At 40.5% G+C, this 18,907-nt stretch overlaps 1 protein-coding gene across 1 annotated transcript; it reads right to left on the bottom strand.

Annotated features, from left to right (window-relative positions):
* Nucleotides 1-12,192: 12,192 nt before the first annotated feature.
* On the bottom strand, nucleotides 12,193-13,563 carry LOC137278986 (uncharacterized). The gene has a single exon (XM_067811476.1). The coding sequence runs from the start codon at nucleotides 13,561-13,563 to the stop codon at nucleotides 12,193-12,195; it is 1,371 nt and encodes a 456-aa protein (XP_067667577.1).
* Between the last annotated feature and the right edge of the window lie 5,344 nt (nucleotides 13,564-18,907).

Genomic DNA, 18,907 nt, shown 5'->3' with positions numbered 1-18,907 from the left:
TGGCATGCCGACATGATCGTTTTTCAACGCTAATAATAATACGGTTACAATTAACTATTATAAGTTGGATCTAATAAAAATAAGTTAATAAATAAAACATAAATATCCACGTCGCAATCAGCTTTCAAAGCCCCATTAACATCACATGTACAGCTGTCATCAGATTGTCAGAGGCATACAGAAAGTCCGCAGTCAAGTGAGTGAATGAGTGAGTTTTGTTTTATGCCACACTCAGCAATATGTCAACTAAATCGTGGCGGTCTGTAAATAATCGAGTCTGAACCAAACAATCCAATGATCAACAACATGAGCATCGATCTGCGGAATTGGGAACAGATGACGTGACAACCAAGTTTCCGTTAGCCTCTTACAAGCACAGTCGCCTTTTATGGTAAGCATGGGTTGCTGAAGGCCTATTGTACACCGGACCTTCACGGGTCCCGCAGCCAAGACAACAACCGAGTCCGACTTTCATTTTTCATTTTTGTCAGCTGACTTTGTGTGCTGACGATTAGGCGCCCGTCTCGGGGTGTGGGTTCTAATCCCGGATGGTACTGAACCCAACAAAAGCACTAGAACCTGTATTTTACAAGAAAGTGTAATCGCAAACAGAATAATGTATCATTATATTTATTATTACACATTAACAACAACGTGTATACAACAGTGCAATACTCTACACATCACCCCAGTGGACGTTCATAAAGTCACAAAACAATATAGTGCACACAACGCAGTGTATATAGAGTGAGATTAGAAATTTGGCAAAGGAGAAGATAATAAAGTTACCTGAGTGAATGTACTAAGCAGCCACCGAATGATCTGTGACTTTCGTCCGTATCCTACCTATTATATTTTCTGATAAAACTTAGTGTATACTTGTTATTGTGAACTAGAGATTATAGTGAGTGAGTGAGTTAAGTTTGACGCCGAACTCGGCAATATTCCAGCTATATGGCTCGTACATAATCGAGTCAGGGTTAGACAATCCAGTGAGCAACAGCATGAACATCAATCTATGCAACTGGTATAAGATGACATGCGTCAACCAAGTCAGCGACGTTGACACCCGAATCCGATCGCTTTTTGCGACATTACTGAAGGTAAATTATAAACCGGATATTCACAGGTACTTAAGATTATATCATTTAGTTGACCGAAGCGTAGTTGCGAGTATGCCGTGAAGATATATGTGATATAAAGTAAACATATATTACAGATACCTTGGTTCAATTAGCTATAGAGATACTGGTCCGGGATTATGTCAGATGTGCGCTATTAGTGTGACCCTTGGCAGTTTCAAGATAAATTTTACACATCTTCACTAATATCCATTTTGTGAAACAGAAACTATCAATCATATGATGTGGGAGTGGGAATCTGTCTTTGATTATGGAAAGAAGTCGAATCATGCTTGAAATCAGTACAGTTATCACTGGATTGTTTTTTTTAAAAAAAACAAAACAAACAAAAACAACAAAACAACAAAATGTTTATATTGGGAATGAAAAGAAAAAAGTCAGTAAGCCTTATAATGGAACCAGTAGACACACAGTAGAAGTAAAGATGCAGCATAAATGATTTCAGACCGAAGTTGGAATACTGTAATGCAATTGTGCGTCGCTAAGATATGTCGAGATATCTTTATCTATCACCGGGAACTGAGATAATGGTTTTTTTCAGGAATGGTCAACTTTAAATGTATTACTTGACCAGTTGTATATTTTCAGCCAGTTGTACATTCTTATACACCTATAACATAAAACATTGTATTATTATGAAACTTATCTATACATCCATCTACATGTATATATGTTTGCCTGTACCATGAAATATGGGAAATGAAATAAAATAAAATGGAAAGAGTTAACGTAGTGGAAAGTGGTCACTAGTCTGTGATTATTCCAGTTTTTCAATTACATGTAATCTCATAAAATATTGGTAAGTCTGTCCATGTACAACATGTATTTCGACAACTTCTTTGAGAGACATTTGGAAGTTGGATCAACAAGGATGGATGACAATAAATCGATCAACAACTTCGCTTATACAAAAACAGGGCTTGCGGTGTAGTTTCTAAGACAGTTAAACCATTTAACAGCATTTACACGACCTCGAAATGAAGTCAGATTGTTGTACCTGATAGAGATAGCTCAGTGGTGTCGCTTTCTCGAAACTCTCGTTCCACGGGTCAAACAATGCCCGATCGCCTTACAATCCCTTGAGCACTAGAATTATCAGAGGGGTGTGTTGTTTATCTAACTTAAATGTCTACAAATAACCATTAACACCTCTCAAAGGTTGAACGAAAATAAATATTTGTTGTTACACCCAGTCTGCGAAATAGCCACTGGCCAGTTAGCACGTGTCTATGAAAAAAAATAAGTCGGGATAGTAAATCCAGCCACGTGCCCCTCTGGCTAGTGAATTTTCATGGAGTCATTTTGTAAATATATCACTCTCTCCCACTTGTTCAGTTAATACACGATTTAACCATGCAAGATTATACTGTGATAACATTTTTCATCATGTTAAACCCACGTCTACATTCAAATTTCGGGCTAGTGAATTATTTAGTGGGCTACTGACTTTCAGTTATAGCTAGTCCGACTGGCTTGTAAAGTGGACTTTGTACACCACGCGACATGTGTACTGTCAGTAAAACTTAAGCGTCACATGCAACCAAAAAATCAAACATAATTAAAACATAGTTATCACTTGTTCATGTTTTATAAATTGCAATGGTGATTGTGAAAAACAAATAAACAAAATTATAATCGTAAATCAGAAGTGCAATATTTTGGACTGATGCCCAGTCACAGTCGGTGGGTGTGCACTCATGTGTAACGACGCCTTGTCATTGGCTACTGGTGCATTTGCCGATACGCTCAGCCGGCTCTTTGTTTATGGCCTATAAGCCCGATAGGCGTTAATTTCAAATTGGATGTGGTCAATGATTAAGTTGTGCATTGCATATTGATATTAGCAGACAGGCAGGCAGACACAGGTGTCGGTAAACCAGATATTGAGTTTTCTCTGTGACAGAGTCTGCATATCACTATGAACAAGTTTTGTTTTGTTTTCTTTGGGTTTCTTATGTAGCGAGTAGATTATTTACTGCTCACGACCTCATACTCCGGACAGGCATACTGTTTCAGCTCCTCGAACCAGACACCATATATATTATATGATCTCTGCTCGAACCTGCTACCTGCGCATGCGTTATGAGCTCAGCATACCATAGCTGTTGAACCACTTTTTCTCCCAGTGCTGGGGGAAATAGCTAGGCCAGTTGGCACAAACGGCAGGTCGAGTTAACGTCAACAAATAGGGGAGCAGAGAATGTTAAACAGACTCGACACTGAGATATCAACCGGAGACCATGTCTCGGTTGTTCGGACAATCCACTTACAAAGGTGCGCTCCTTCACAATAATAGACCCAACCAGTTGTGACACAATCACTCCACGCATTAGTATCCAGTTTATCAGGTCAACCTGAACAATCTGCATGTACATTCCTTGATGCCAGTGTTTAGCGTTACAAGCCCCTAAGGCCAGAAGCGGGTTCCATGGAATCTTTTAGTAACATTGATGATTGTAACATCATCTTGACCTGGATAGTCAATATAACCAATCTATTTTTGGTGACTCGGATGTTGTGACTTAATGTTTACGGTTGCTGTGGAGACACTTCCTGTGACCCTTCTTGGTGCTTTGGTTTCGGTTCGAGAAGCACGTGCACACGAGTCGAGAAAGTGATGTATTCTTTAACCCGTGCTGTGCCGTCTCCATACTTCCTCACACACCTGGCCGTTCCTTTCTCTGCACTCCTCCCTCGTAACAAATAGTGAACGGTGTCGATATTTTTAATGATAGTTTGTTAAAGAACTTTTTTTATTTAAAGGAAAATATTCAGCAAAAACATGACAGAGTTGGTATGATGTTCTGAGTATGATCAGCGTTTCATTGAGTATGTTATGTTTATTAGTTTTCGAGCTAGACTGCAATTCATCGTCCGCTTTTGAGCCAAATGGACTGTAATGAGTACCAGAAAAACCATTATATGTGACCCCATCGCCCATTCGGACAGTCCGGCAGTTTGTACTGGAATACATCTACCCGTTAGTTTTGTGGCATGCAGGTACCAGACATATAAATACATACACCCAGAGCGCGAAATAGTTTCCAAATGTTTACTAGCCAGTCGGGCTAGTTATGCCTGAAAGAAGGGAAATCTATAACATATAGGCTCCCTGCTGAAAGTTACTAGTCCTCAGAAATTATAGACACTTTCTTATTGTTAAGCTGCTAGTATTATATTAAACATATTTTTTACCCACGTGGTACTTAGTAAAGGTGTTTCATAACAAAGTGTTATGCCACATACGTGTCATAACACCTTCGAGTGATTTGATTGGCTAATACGTGAACTTTGACATTACTGGTACTACTTTCGTCACTCATTCCATTCATGATTTTCATTCAAGTTTTCACACCTGAGAGCATGTAAAACGAAAACACGTCTAAGGAATTAGATAAAATTTATTTCATTTAGTGTGGTTACTAGCATTATTTTCAATTCTATGATAACTCAAGTTTCTGTAATAAAATCGAAAATAAAACAATCTATAAAAATACGTAAACAAATACGTCTACTAGGCCTCTCATGAGTGTAAACAAATATGGCGTCGCCCGTAAAAGTTATTGATTTCGTCAAAATTGACGGACAATTGGTTGGAAGAGTTGTGAATGTTATCAAGGATTGAATACCTTCTGCGTGTATGTTGTCAGGACTGCACAGTAACACACAACATCAAAAGACGAGCGGCGCTCGTGTATCTCTACCACTGCCACTGTCAACCGCATCCATTCGCGTCCTCCCGCACAAACATATTGTCACTGCCATGCTTCCCGTGGTTTCTTATGTAATCAGAATCTGAACACAATAGGCTTGAAATCGTCTTCGTTCGAGGTTGTAGGCTGTGTTTTCAGACTCAATTTTCGGTGATCTCTTCAACATAAACATCGAATCTCGACAAGTGGGAATTCCAAGCCGAGATGAGAAGGCGTCACTGGCATCTGCACAAAGCGTCGCCGAATTATTTACAGTAACTCGTCCTCCGATGAAGAACATTAAGCTCAACTATTTGAGACATACAGTTCCTTGTTATTCACATTCATCTTTGCTGTTAAGTTTGCCGTGCCTAATTAAATGCTCCCTAGAATCTTCTTCTTTGTGGACACTTCTCAACATGATGACTAGCCCGACAGTGATGGCCGACTGACGTTCAGACAAGATTTAGGTCACGTAGTCAAGTTCAAAATATTTGCACTTCCCAAGTGTTTTGATGAATTATATTATTGCTTTTGAAAACAAATATTCACCTGAAAAGAATTAAATTTTGATTACGACTTGATTCTGCCTTAATTTGTTTATTTTCTTGTGATTAGGCGGCATATAGGAAACACATTGCCTCTATGCAGCGTACGTTTTCCTGGAGGGAAGCGGTTGACATTCCAATCACCAATATGATATATTAATTCGCGTAACATGGTTCTATATATAGGAAAGAAAAATGTTGCTTTATTTTAACGATATTTTCACTTTTTAGAACGTGGGTAAAAATAGGATACAAACCTCGTTCCCCTTTCAATCAAGTTTATGTCCCTCGTGAAATAATTTTGGTGTTTCACTCGTTAAAGCTCGTGACAAACCAGAAATTCTCGCTAAAGCTCGTGACAAACCAAAAATATATTATATCACTCGGGACATAAACTTGATATGAAAGGGGAAGTTCGTTTGATATCCTATAATTATCAGGACGTACTAATGCATTACTATTTGTAAGTATATTATAACGCAACAAGTAAGTGATATGTTTTTTTACAAAATGACCCCATAAAAATTCACTAGTCAGTCGTACCATTGAGTCTGGCCCGAATGGCTTTTCACTAGCCACGGGCTAGCGGACCAGTTGCTATTTTGCACAATGTATACCCCTCCCTGCTCCTGCAGAATTAGTCCGCTTCTGGATGACCACGAGCGTTATTAGCATATACAAGACCTTCACTGGTCAAACCTGATTTGCAACATTCGAAGGAAAATGTATGTCAGTATAACCATAATTGAATATTACCTATCTTCGATGGTTATCTAAGAAAAAAAAACTTTTATGCATTTATTTGGTTAAAGCTGTTATTCGTGTATAAATACATTTAATCTAATCGTTAGTGATCAATTCAAGCTCTCTGTATACGACAAATATCTGTACTACAATTTCTGTATCATGGCCCGTCGTTCCTTTACGAAACAAACATGCAGATATCGAGCTATGTATGTTGCGTAATGTTTCTGTGCATTGTGAAACCTAGCAATCGATCAGCTGCATTTAAATGTCGAGTCTTAGCGGTAACCGATATTATCTCAAGAGTACAACTATTGTCGCAGGTTGGTAACAGTGAGTTCACCTTATATCACATAGTGTATGTCAGCATGGGATTGCAGTACAAGTAACACGTGTGTCAATAATATTCATCAGACCAATGTTCATGATGGAACATATAGTAGCTATTCAACCTTTACATTTACGTGCAATTCTCATGACTGGCATTCAGTGCTCATAGCTGCCCTTCGGGGCGGTGGGGTAGCCTAGTGGTTAAAGCGTTCGCTCGTCACGCCGAAGACCCGGGTTCGATTCCCCACATGGGTACAGTGTGTGAGGCCCATTTTCTGGTGTCCCCCGCCGTGATATCACTGGAATATTGCTAAAAGCGGCGTAAAACCAAACTCACTCACTCACTCACTCAGCTGCCCTTCGTTGCGCATCATCGTATTTCAATCCTCGCTGTTTTGATTTAATTTGTTGGGTGATTGTTATCACGCGCTCCTCAATATTCCAGCTATGTGGTACTGGTAGATAAATAATCGGGTCTGAACCAAACATTCCGTTGATCAGCAGCATGAGCATCGATCTACGCAATTGGAATACGATGACAGGTGTCATCCACGTCAGCGAGTCTCACCACCCGATCCCGTTAGTCGCTAAATGAGACAAGCACGGGTTATCGAAGACCAATTCTAACCTGGATCGTCACGGGTATATTAACTTGTAAGTATATATCACGCAGCGTTGCCAGAACTCGTAGGTCTCACGATAGGTTTCAATTCGTTTCTTCTATATGGATTAAGGGAATAAGCGTACGGTTTTTGACGAAGTGTGGACGTATACCTTATGTTGTTATATAGCCGCCAAGTTATATCGGTGACTTGTAAGCGACAGCTGGAAGTGGGTTAAATTAGTTGGCGTGCTACTTGTCACATTGTAGGTGATAGCAACTCACTGCGAATATCATATTGCGCTTGTGCTTTGAAATGATCCCTCTGGGGTGGAGAAGCCATGGTGTTGCAATCGGTCAGGTTTTGGTTGTCGTTGTCATCGGACAGGTGAGATCAATGTCAGCATAGGTATTGTCCACGGCGACCAACCAGGTAAAACCACATAGCGATTTGTTCAAGTCAAGGACATCTTGGTATTGCAACCTCAAAATAAAATCCTCGTTACGTAGTTTTCACATTTCTTACGAAATTAAATATATACTATTAAAAAGAAACGTATAGGCGATGTGTATTTTAAAAAAAATCTATTAATTACCTATTGGGTTTCAAACAATGGTCAAAATATGTAATAAAAGTGTTGATAACATGATTTTACACAATTGGACAAGTAAAAGTCGAATTTACCTGAAAACTGATTTTGATGAGGTTTCTTACAAGGATTAAAAAGACATCGCCACAACAGAAATCACCTCCAAGGTCAGGAGTTTCTAGGTCAAATTACTACGTCACGTCTTCACTCTGCGTCACGGATCATCGCAACTGAAAGAATAATTACAAGTCTTCTGTTGCCAGGCGTCTGAATGTTAGTCTAAGCAACATATCATGGCTTTCAGCTCGTTGCAAACAAACAGGTATTACACATGCATGACGTCCCCGTACAGGCAGACCTCGAGTTACCACTGCAACAGAAGATCGGTACAACCGGGTTCTACATTTGCGTGATCGTACTGCCATGGGTAAGAGCACAGTAACCAGTGTGCCTGGACTTCAGGGGATATCTCAACACGTTCCGTCAAACTGTTCGGAAGAGATTGAAAGAGATTGGTCTGAGAACCAGAAAACCCAACGTCGGAGTCGTCCTATGTCGTCACCATCGGGTTCAGCTTCTCCGTCATCTAAAAGTACCCACTTGGTTGTATAGACATTGCCTTCTCCTATACTGGTGTACAATTCCATGCACTAAAGTCTATCTGTGGACGAGTTAAATGTTAAAAAATACAACATTTTCGCCAACGATTTCTCGTCTGTGCGTTTCATTTTTTTTGATCGTATATCTGCAATTGTTTTGAAAATATCTGCATTCTCTTTAAAGATATCGATAATGTTTGAAGATATGGGTAAAAACATGAAAATGTATTGTTAATTACTTTCTGATGACCACATAGAGTTACTGATATCTTAATATGTTATAGATATATCACGAACGTACATCTCTAAATGTGTGTAAGATATCAATAAAATAAGTACATAATTGTATTAGAAAATAATTCAAAATATCATTTCAGATATGTTGAAATGTATAACATATATCCACAAATGCATTACAGATATCTTCAATCTGATTATAGACATCTTAAATTCTTTTTATTACTGATATCTATAACAAAATTAAAGGTATCATTCATACTTTAAAAATATCTTTAAATCAGTTTTTGATATTATAATACAAGTATCGGGAAAGAATGACAAACGAATTATTGCCCAAAAAAGAGGAATACGATTTCCTGATGCTTCAAATACTTTCGGCTCCACATCCATAAATACTTCCGGTTCCCCTAAATAGCGGGTGACCAAGTACAACTTGTACTACACGAGGGTTAGGGTTAGGGTCGCGACGCGGTCTTATATACAGTCAAGATATATATATATCCTTGTTTCAAGGCTGTACTGAGTGTTAAGCCCATGCATGTATAGTAAATCTGTCATTTAAAGATTCAAGTCTAGATAAGCGGCAAGGACTTCATTCTGTTAATTATATGTTTTTAAACATTATCATTTAAACTATTGGTTGTATCCTTAGAGACGTCTAGACATGACCTTGAATCGCGGCCAAGAACAACAACGTCATAAATCTGAGCCACGTGAACGTGTCACCTCGCTATCGTTCACTGTTGAAACAAGAGTTGAACCGGTTACCGGTCTATCAGTAAATGTATGGTCACGAAAATATGACAGTTATATTTATACACGGGGCAATTATGTGGTAGTGCATTGATATCACCTATTACGTTAAAAGCTCACGTGAAATATTTCTTAAACGTTTCAAGAAAATTCGAGGGTAATCGGTTGAATCTGAATTGGATTTATGAAGGTGGTGTTCTCCACCACGATGCAGGTCTGTATCTTCTCTGTGTGGGATTGCATCACGGCTCTTTGCTAATACGAGTTGTACATGTACTCTCACGAGAAAGCAAACAAAATTATGTTCATGATTAACCAGTAGTGTGTATGATTTTACGCCGCACTTAGCAATACCCATCAATATCAGGCACATAAACTGCTTTCACACATAGTGTCTATGTGGGGAGTCGAACCCAGGTCTTCGGAATAACGATTGAGAGCTTTTACTACTTTTTGTACTCAAAGATAGCCAGCTTTGTGTCCTTTACATATCCTCCAATTAGTCATATTTCCTGTTGCATATCTGTTTAGTTCAATAGTGTGCTGGCCTTCTTTTGGCCCCCGACCATACTGGTTAATCACTGCACCAGATGCATTTAGGCTCTACACATAGTCTCTATCGTGTCATTTTGACAACAATTTTACGTGGAAAGAGCGCGTGTGTTGACATAAAAGCACCCATGAAGATTCGGGTTAGAACTGGTCTTCAGCACGCCATGCTTATTGTAAGAGGTGACCAACATGATCCGGTCATCAGACTCGCATGCCATCGAATCCCGGTTGCCTAAATCGATGCTCAAGCTGCTGATCACTGGATTGCTTGGTCCAGATTCGTTTATTTACGGACCATCGCCATATAAGCTGGAATATTGCTGCGTTCGTCGTTAAACCAGGAACCAATCGAAATAAAAATAGATGGTACGAGAGGTTGAGGACAGTCGTGGGATATCAAATGACGAGACGTGTATAATGTTTATGTATCAGTCCATGTACTTGGGCAGCAACACTTCTGATGGAATGTTCTTCGTCGAAATGACAATTAACCAAATGTATTGCGTTAAATATATACAACCTATCAACAGTTTAGACTCACTAGTGTAAATGAAACCACCCAGTCAACGGTTCTAAACTAGATTTTGCAAAATATTCCAAACTGCTTAAAGGTACTGTTTAGACATCAACCGGTGTATTGTAAAACAAATTCGAAACATTGACCAGATTATTGCCATGAGTTCAATAAGCGATCACACTCGGTTTGGTGATTTCTCAACAAGCCTTTACACCATAACGCTGCTGTTCACATGCACGATATTTGTACATGCCTTTCAGTAGTTTGATGCACAGTCCTTGTGCAGTTCATCTGCATAAGGTTTGCAGTTGGCTCCTCAAGTTACTGGAGACATTCATGTTCAATGTGACCAACAATATATGCAAAATAATTTGCAAGTGCATTAAGCGAGTCTAAACTTTTGATGGGCAGTATATTTTCCATCTACCTTCAGAAACGGACGTAAAATATGCCTCGTCTACGTTATTAACGCCAAATGACCAGACTGTTGTCGTTCTCTTTCACATGTCGCTCATCATATGCATATTGTGTTCCGAGTTTGGAAGCGAGTTGTTCACCCGTTTACTTCTAGATACGATGCACTCCGTTATCCAATATTGCTGGTGTTTTTAAAAATAGATTTGGGTTCATAGGTTCGAATTCTACTTTCCCCAGTGCTTCGAACCGTGTGTCAGTTGTACCGTGGTGAGTAAACACAATGAAGGGCCATTTGTGTTCACTACTTTGTTGGAGCACGTGTTATACGCCTTGGCGCACTGTTCCACAATCACCGGATCCAGGCCAAAGTATGGTAACCAACATCCCCACTGTTTACCCACTCTCAATGAGTTATCTTATCAGTGAATGATTAGTGTTACCGTTTTTGCAGAGCAGACTATTGATCTAAATTCACCAGAACAAAGCAAGACACCCTCTTGGGTTGTATTGTGAGTTTAATTTACACTGATTTTAGCAACATTCCAGCAATAACACGACGGGGATATCAAAAATGGATTTCACACATTGTACCCAAGAAAGGAGTCGAACTCGGATTTTCGGCATGGGTCGTATTGTACAACACTTTCTCTCAACGAATAGCTTCAGTGTTAAGCTATGGCCAGCCTATCAACAGACATACCAGAGAACATCCTCGACCAGGGTGTCCAACGCCAACAAATCCTCCAATGATCGGAAAGATCAGTGAGATAGGAAGTGAGGTCAGTTCTCTATGAATTCAATTGACGCCAAATGAAATGCTTAACGCTGTGTGCACATCTGTATACTACTGCTTCCTGTGGAAACCGTTGCCATTACTGATGTCTAAGGGGACATTTAGATACAGCAAATATCATAGTAACTTGCCCTGAAGGTTATCAGTGAAATCACCCTTTAAATGACGTTGACACCGGAGGATCAAATGTACCCAGAGCTTTTTCACGCCAAACCCCTATAGTCCTATTATTCGTGTATATGATCTACGTGAGCTTGTGTTAGTTTTTGTTCAGAACTTTAAAAGAAACATATCCTCAGGTTATTGCTTCAGACGAAGGAAGTGGCAAATCCGTTTGTGTTGTTAAGTCACTTTGCAACCAAGCAGATGGTCGCTAAGTTAAAAAGAGTCCTCCTCTGGGACAGAGGATGTAGCAAGTCTGTCTGTGTTGTTAAATCCCTTGCAGTCAAACAGCAGGTCATTGAAGTTAAAAAGGGTCCTCTTCTGGGACAGACGATGTAGCAAGTCGAGTAACATTTTTGATGTTAAATCACCTTGCTGTCAAGCAGCTGGGCCTCCTTTCACAAAGCACTGAGGTCATGTTAAGTCACTAAGGTAACCTTAGTGCTAGGTTCAAGAAAGAGAATTAAGTTTAACCTTAGTAAAGGCTGCCTTGTGAAAGGAACCCCTGGTCATTAAAGTTGAAAGGGCTCCTCCCTGATTTTAGGGAACCTTTTCCCTGTGGGGTAGTAATCTGATACTTTCACCGGACCAAAGATATGTTTCATACCGTCTTTTATTTTCAACTTCCTATCATCACCCCTGATACCAATCTTAGGCACGTCTTCTTCCTCAGACCTGGGGTTCTTCCACGCTGGGAAATATGAGAAGTAACGTCGATTGTTGGTGTAATGCATCCAAGGATCCTTCTTCCATTTCTTGAATCCAGCATCTGCCAGAGCCAAGAGGTATGCCTGTCTGTGTATGTTTGGATCTATAGGTGTGGCTGAAGGGTTTGTACCAGATCGAATGCGGCGTCTTGTACTTGCTCTTGACCTACCTCTCTCAGTCGCTTCTGCTGCTGTTAGCTGATTCGTTCCTGTGTCCACTTTCTTCGATTTTTTCTTTTTTTTCTCTGTCTTTAAGGTGGGGGTAAGGTCTTCTGTTCTTTCAACAGTGGTTCTGTGTTTACCCGAGCACGTAGCTGAGTTGTGGGATGAACTGGTCAGACTTGGTCTGATCTTTGATGGTGATTTGATAAAGGATCCACCCACTTCGACTGGTTTCCCACAATCACCACATATCCCCGCCCGGGAGATGCACCACAGCTCGTGCCCGCCCGTCATGCAACACTCTCTGCACTCGACCAGGTTAGGATCAATATACAAACAACTGCACCATTTATCTACATTCACCCTTGAACTGTATCCATCTGGAGAGATTGTTAGTGTTTCTCTTGATGCAGTGGCTGATGAGGTGATGCTGTAAGGCCTGGGAATATCTACCGTTATTTCAAGACTTTTTTGTTTGTCTCTACACTGTTCAGAGGAACCGTTGTATTTCACAAGCACTTCCACGGTTCTTGTTTCTGGGATCTTATCCTCGTCCACATCCTCTTCCTCACCCTCATCTTCGGACCAGTGACCAAGGCCTGAAAGGTTAGTGAAAACGGTAATAGATTTATTTTCCCTTCCTAATCCAGCAATTCCGTCAGTCAATGTACTATAATCTCCATCTCCAGCAGACCCACATTTTCTCAGATCACTTTCGTCCAGAACAGTCCTTGTCTTTCCATTAATATCTGTGTGTCGAAAACTGTCCCCGAGAGAAGGGAGGACAACGCTTCTCCTGGACTTCTTCAGCGATGCGGAACTAGAAGTCACCGACCTGTCTCGAATAAAGCGAAGGTATTCCAAGTCGGTGTCTTCCTTCCCATCAAGTATGGATGGGATTACGATGCTGTTTGACTTTGTTTTCATAAAGTTTCTGTTCTTATAGAGCTCTGTCTCCTCATCCTGTTCCTCGAGAAAATCATCTTCACTGGCACTATGGTATGGATGGCCCATTTCTTTATAACACAATACGCACTTGGTCTTACAGGAAGTATTCTGCAAATGTAAAGGTACGATATTATACAAAGTCAGTGAGTTAGTTAAAATGGTTTTTTACACATTATCATTATCATATGTCAGCTCGATGGTTGTAAGCAGTGACTTCATGAATCGTGTGTTGATTTGTCGATTGTTTCATATATCAAACACCACAAATGTGCTTCACACATGTGGGAACTAACCCGGGTCTTCAGCGTAACGAGCCATCGCTTTAACCACTGGGCTACCCCACCACCCTATTTCTTCTGACCTGGGTAGAATACTATTCGTTGATCACTGGTCCCCGAGGTCCCCCGAACAACCTACGGTACCCTGAACCCTTGGTCCCTGTGGGCCCAGTGAGCAACGTGTTTATCTTACCGAACACCTCAATGTTAATTTTGAACTGATTGAAGCATGGGTGTGGGATCGTACACTAAAGCCAACCTGCTTGAATCAAACCAATCGAATCTTGATCTTGCTGTTTTTCCCATAGGTATTGTCTCAGTAAAACCGCCGAGATGTAATTTCCCTTCGTAATATTCACAGGGACTACATTTGAACGTTTTGTCAAAATGTATTTATTGCAAAGAGAGTCCAATATTTTCGTAGCCATCGCTAAATTTTGCGGACGACACACAAAAAACAGATTAAGAGTTATCTCCTTTCCATCGATTTCCATTCGCAAAACATCGGTAATTTCCATGCATCATGCGTCATTAATGTTATTTAAGGTACAAAAGTAATTACCACGAAGTACAGAATGAGTACAGCTAGGTGTATTGCAATGCACTTCGCTTGTACACGAGAATAATAGAAGAGCACTCAGACAATCAGACAGCAACATTTATGTGTGAGGTAAGATAAACGTGGATACACCTACTGATATCAGTAGGATATTCACATTGAAATAAACAAATGGCATATTCCAACTGAATTTGGAGAGTTATACAGGTGTAGATTTCAGTACCTTGGAAATGCACGGGGCAGTGTTATGTAGCAACTTTGTTAAAGTACCATGTGTACAAGAACCCATAACTTGACTTTCAGAATATTTCTCATCTCTGTCTACATGAACAACACGTGGGCTCGATTCGCCATGGTGTCATACCGATCATACCGGCCTACTGGGTATTTGCAGGGCACTTGCTACTAATGGCCTATTGTGTATTTGCTGTGCATTTGTTACTAATGGCCTGTTGGGTATTTGCAGTGCACTTGTTACTAATGGCCTGTTGGGTTTTCGCTGTGCACTTGTTACTAATGGCATGTTGGGTATTCGCAGTGCACTTGTTACTAATGGCCTATTGTGTATTTGCAGTGCATTTGTTACAAATGGCCTGTTGGGTATTCGCAGTGCACTTGTTACTATTGGCCTGTTGGGTATTTGCAGTGCACTTGTAACTTACACCCTGCAGAGAATTTACAGAGCAGTTGTAACTAACGCCCTCTAGGGTTTTTACAGTGCATTTATAACTAATAACTTACGGGGTATTTACAGTGCAGTTGTAACTAATGCCCAGTAGGATATTTACAGTGCATTTGTAACTAACCACCTATAGGATATTTACAGTGCAACTGTAGCATACTATCTATAGGTTTTTACAGTTCAATTGTAACTAACAACATGTACGACATTTATAAGTGCAACTGTAACTAACGACCTATCGAGTACTTTCAGTGTAACTGGAACTAATGTAGGCTGAAAATGAAGAAGCTTCACTCGTGACACTCCGTAAACACAAGCCTGGCCTTGTCAGTTAGTAGGGCCCCCGAAACAGATAAAACGTCACTTTCTCTGTAAAAAAATACAAGTTTACCACAGGGTACCTCATATATGTCTACTTACAGTTCAAGATGTATCCCCGAATGACGACCTTTCCAAACACAGTACAATCCAGCTTCTCAAGGAATGGCCACTCAGTGGTACGTATACATGTTGAGCTTTTCTTTTTTCAGTATGCTTACTCGAGGCTACGGTTACTCCCTTTTTTCGCCACGATGGTAAACCCAGCAAGCCGCACTACCAGACCCGTATTTCATTTGATACTTGTAGATAGATTGTTAGACGGACATTATAACAATGACCTGTGTGCGTTACTATGGGGACGAATGCAGTGTTACCATTAAGAGATGCAATCAACTTTTCTGACAACTGACACGTTCTTTCTCAATCTGGTGGTCCCGCGCTTGAAGTTAGAATAATGAACAGAGACATTTTGTACTGCCTGAGCACCCCTAATATCCGGATCATTAGTGGAGTGTCTCGATAATAATTGCATAGTTAAATAATTAGCAGGATTTCAGGATAAACCCATTAACATCAAAGAATTTGGTTTGGACTCAACATCCTACACTTGTACCACGTGTTGGATAGATGTATGCACGTCAGTTATAGCGTGTTGAGACTGATGCTAACAACCAGTACAGAGCTCCATTATTGAGGTAATGTAAATGTACGAACAACACATCTGTCTGCCCGAATAAATAATTCATGTCGGCCATTGTCGACTGTTAATTGAATGAGAGTTAGTGCTGGTCGAAAATGTTGTTGAATGACATATTATCTCACTGAGAGCGAGAGAGGGTGTGTGTGAGTGCGTGTGTGTGTGTGTGTGTGTGTGTGTGTGTGTGTGTGAGAGAGAGAGAGAGAGAGAGAGAGAGAGAGAGAGAGAGAGAGGCAGACGGACAGATTTAATTGACCTTTCCTCACTGCTGTCGATATATAACGATGCAAGGCACACTAAAAATGGACTTCATACATTGTACCTATCGCACCCGCTTTAACCAAAAGACTACCCCACCGCACCGCCCTATACGTTTTCAGAATTACTGCTTTTGTTCAGTATTTCACGCCATTCTTCCTTTTGTCCTGCGAATATATTGGAAAATGTTCCTCTGCCAATGTAGGCCTGGATAAGTAAAATGTGTTGTTGGATACCCCCGTACCAGATGACAACGGGAATCTTAAATTGTAATGAAATGAATGAGCGTGTATTTTAAGAAGTATTGTGCTACATGTAGTTGAATCTTCACAGTATCACTGTGTGAGTATGTCTCAGTCAAGTGGAGTTCACTGAACGACTTCAGATCTTTGGCAGCAAGTGGTAATTCAACACATACACTGCAATATCAGCAGCAGATAGGTAGAAAGACGATATGTCTCGATTGCAACGGCTTCCTGCTAAAACACCTTCACATCAATCCTTTAAGGACATCATCTAAGATGCGTGTAGACAAATACATATTTGTTGTAGCCAAAGTTTCCTCTCAGGACACTGCTAGTAACAGCACCTGAACGCAAGGTAATTATGTTGACTATCATTAGCAAATGTATTTTGGTATCAAATATGTCCACTAGAATCGATGAAACTTTTTAAAGTTAAAATTCTACCGTTGACCTATTTGATATCAAACGGGACAGTCACACGGGTGAACTTCTCCACATCACTCGAAATGTTTGTTTCAGTTTTCACTTTAAATAATATCCAGCGTTCTCAATATGAAACGCGCAGCGGACCCAGTGGTGTTATTTCATTGTAACGCTATGATATGAAAACCTCAGTGAGAACCTAATTTGAGATAAGTGGTAAACCTGTGTGGTAGATCAAATTCTTGGTCCCTTCTTTTCCTCCAGAATGAGGTTCTAAGTCCTGAGTCCTATGACTTTAGTCCAGTTCTCATGTTTTCTTATGTTTATGATTTTTAGATAGCGTAATGACTACGTGTGTAGAAATTACTGATGCCTTGGACGACACGACTCTTTAGTGACACAACTCTCGTGATGCTCATGACACTCATGTAGTATTGTCTTTCATGCGATTTCTCTCTGGAGACATCAATGACCTGACCCAAGCAAATCCTCTGTAGAAGCTGGATTTTTGTTTGTTTCTCTTGCAATGAGCATTTTAAAAACTCACAGTTTTCTCAGTCGGCAGTATTATACCTGGTGTTTTAAGGTGTATTTAAGGTGTATTATAATTACCTCTTCAACATGCGTTTACACACGTGATTGCACAAATACGCCATACGAAACAAACGCACGACATCAGAGTATCCACTTTTGAGAAAGAGGGGCGCACACAATACCTTTTCACCCGTTTTCACGAGAATCATGGTCATTTGATAAACTTTCAGGGCGAAATTGCGGATGCGCACCCCTGCATCCCACCCCAGCCGGTGTAAACATTGTTATTCCCTTACTAGATGTACACCAACGTTGACCTTGTAAACGTCTACAGTCTGCGCCACTTCGAGCGTTTCTCTGAAGCTCCTGAATGGACCTTCAATAACCCATGCTTTTCGTGAGACGCGACGAACGGGATCGCGTGGGCAGGCTCGCCGACTTGGTTGACCCATGCCATCGGTTCCCAATTGCGTAAATCGATGATCATGCTGTTGGTCACTGATTGTCTGATTCAGACTCAATTATTTGCAGATTGCCGCCATATAGCTGAGGTTTTTCTGAGTGACGTCGTGATTAAAGAGTGCGGCGAAAATTTAGGAAAAAATTTAGCTGCTGAATAGCAGCGGCATACCTGTTCATAGTGACCTTATAATATACCCACCCACCGTATCCAACTTACCACTGATCCAAGTCCACCCTTGGGTTTGGTGATGTTCATCAGCGCTGCCACCCGTCTCTGTGTTCTCCGTATGTCCCCCAGGTCCAAGGAGAGAGAGGGGGTGGGGACCGGGGGTAGAAGAGTTTTCGGGGGGACAAAACGTGTGGGAGGGACTAGGTGGAAACAGGACAAAACAAGAGGATCTGCTGAGTCAGTAGACCCAGCCACTGGGTGTCTGTTATGAGACGGCATGGTGTAACCTGGAACAAAATAGGCAAAATCACTTTTGAAAACTATAGCACAAAACTATATCTATTTTACTGTTTCCTATTTAATCTGTATATTGTCAGTATGATTACTCTACCCTGCCACAACAGATTAACATGTATAGTATTTGAGTTTTTTTTCTTTTTTGTCATTGTTTTGTAGTACATATTAACATGTTAGATAACGGAGTGCTTTCAAGAATGATAATGTCATAGTGTCCATAGTGTTACACTGATGAATGAAAGTGACAAAACTCTTTTTATATATATGAGAAACCTTCATGGTGCAATTCTTACTGTTTAAAGGGTATTTATGTATGAATCAGTATTAAATTGTAAATGAAGAGGGCCAATCGTAACAGAAAATGAATGAAGGATTGTGATTTTATACATATATACACGAATTACCCGCAGGCACACGCAGGCACACGCAGACACACGCTGACACGCAAGCACACACGCACAGGAACAAAGCTGCTAAAAGGGTGA

The sequence above is a fragment of the Haliotis asinina genome, chromosome 3 (assembly GCF_037392515.1).
Source record: "Haliotis asinina isolate JCU_RB_2024 chromosome 3, JCU_Hal_asi_v2, whole genome shotgun sequence".
NCBI lineage: Eukaryota > Metazoa > Mollusca > Gastropoda > Lepetellida > Haliotidae > Haliotis > Haliotis asinina.
This window is presented reverse-complemented; position numbering and strand designations above follow the sequence as displayed.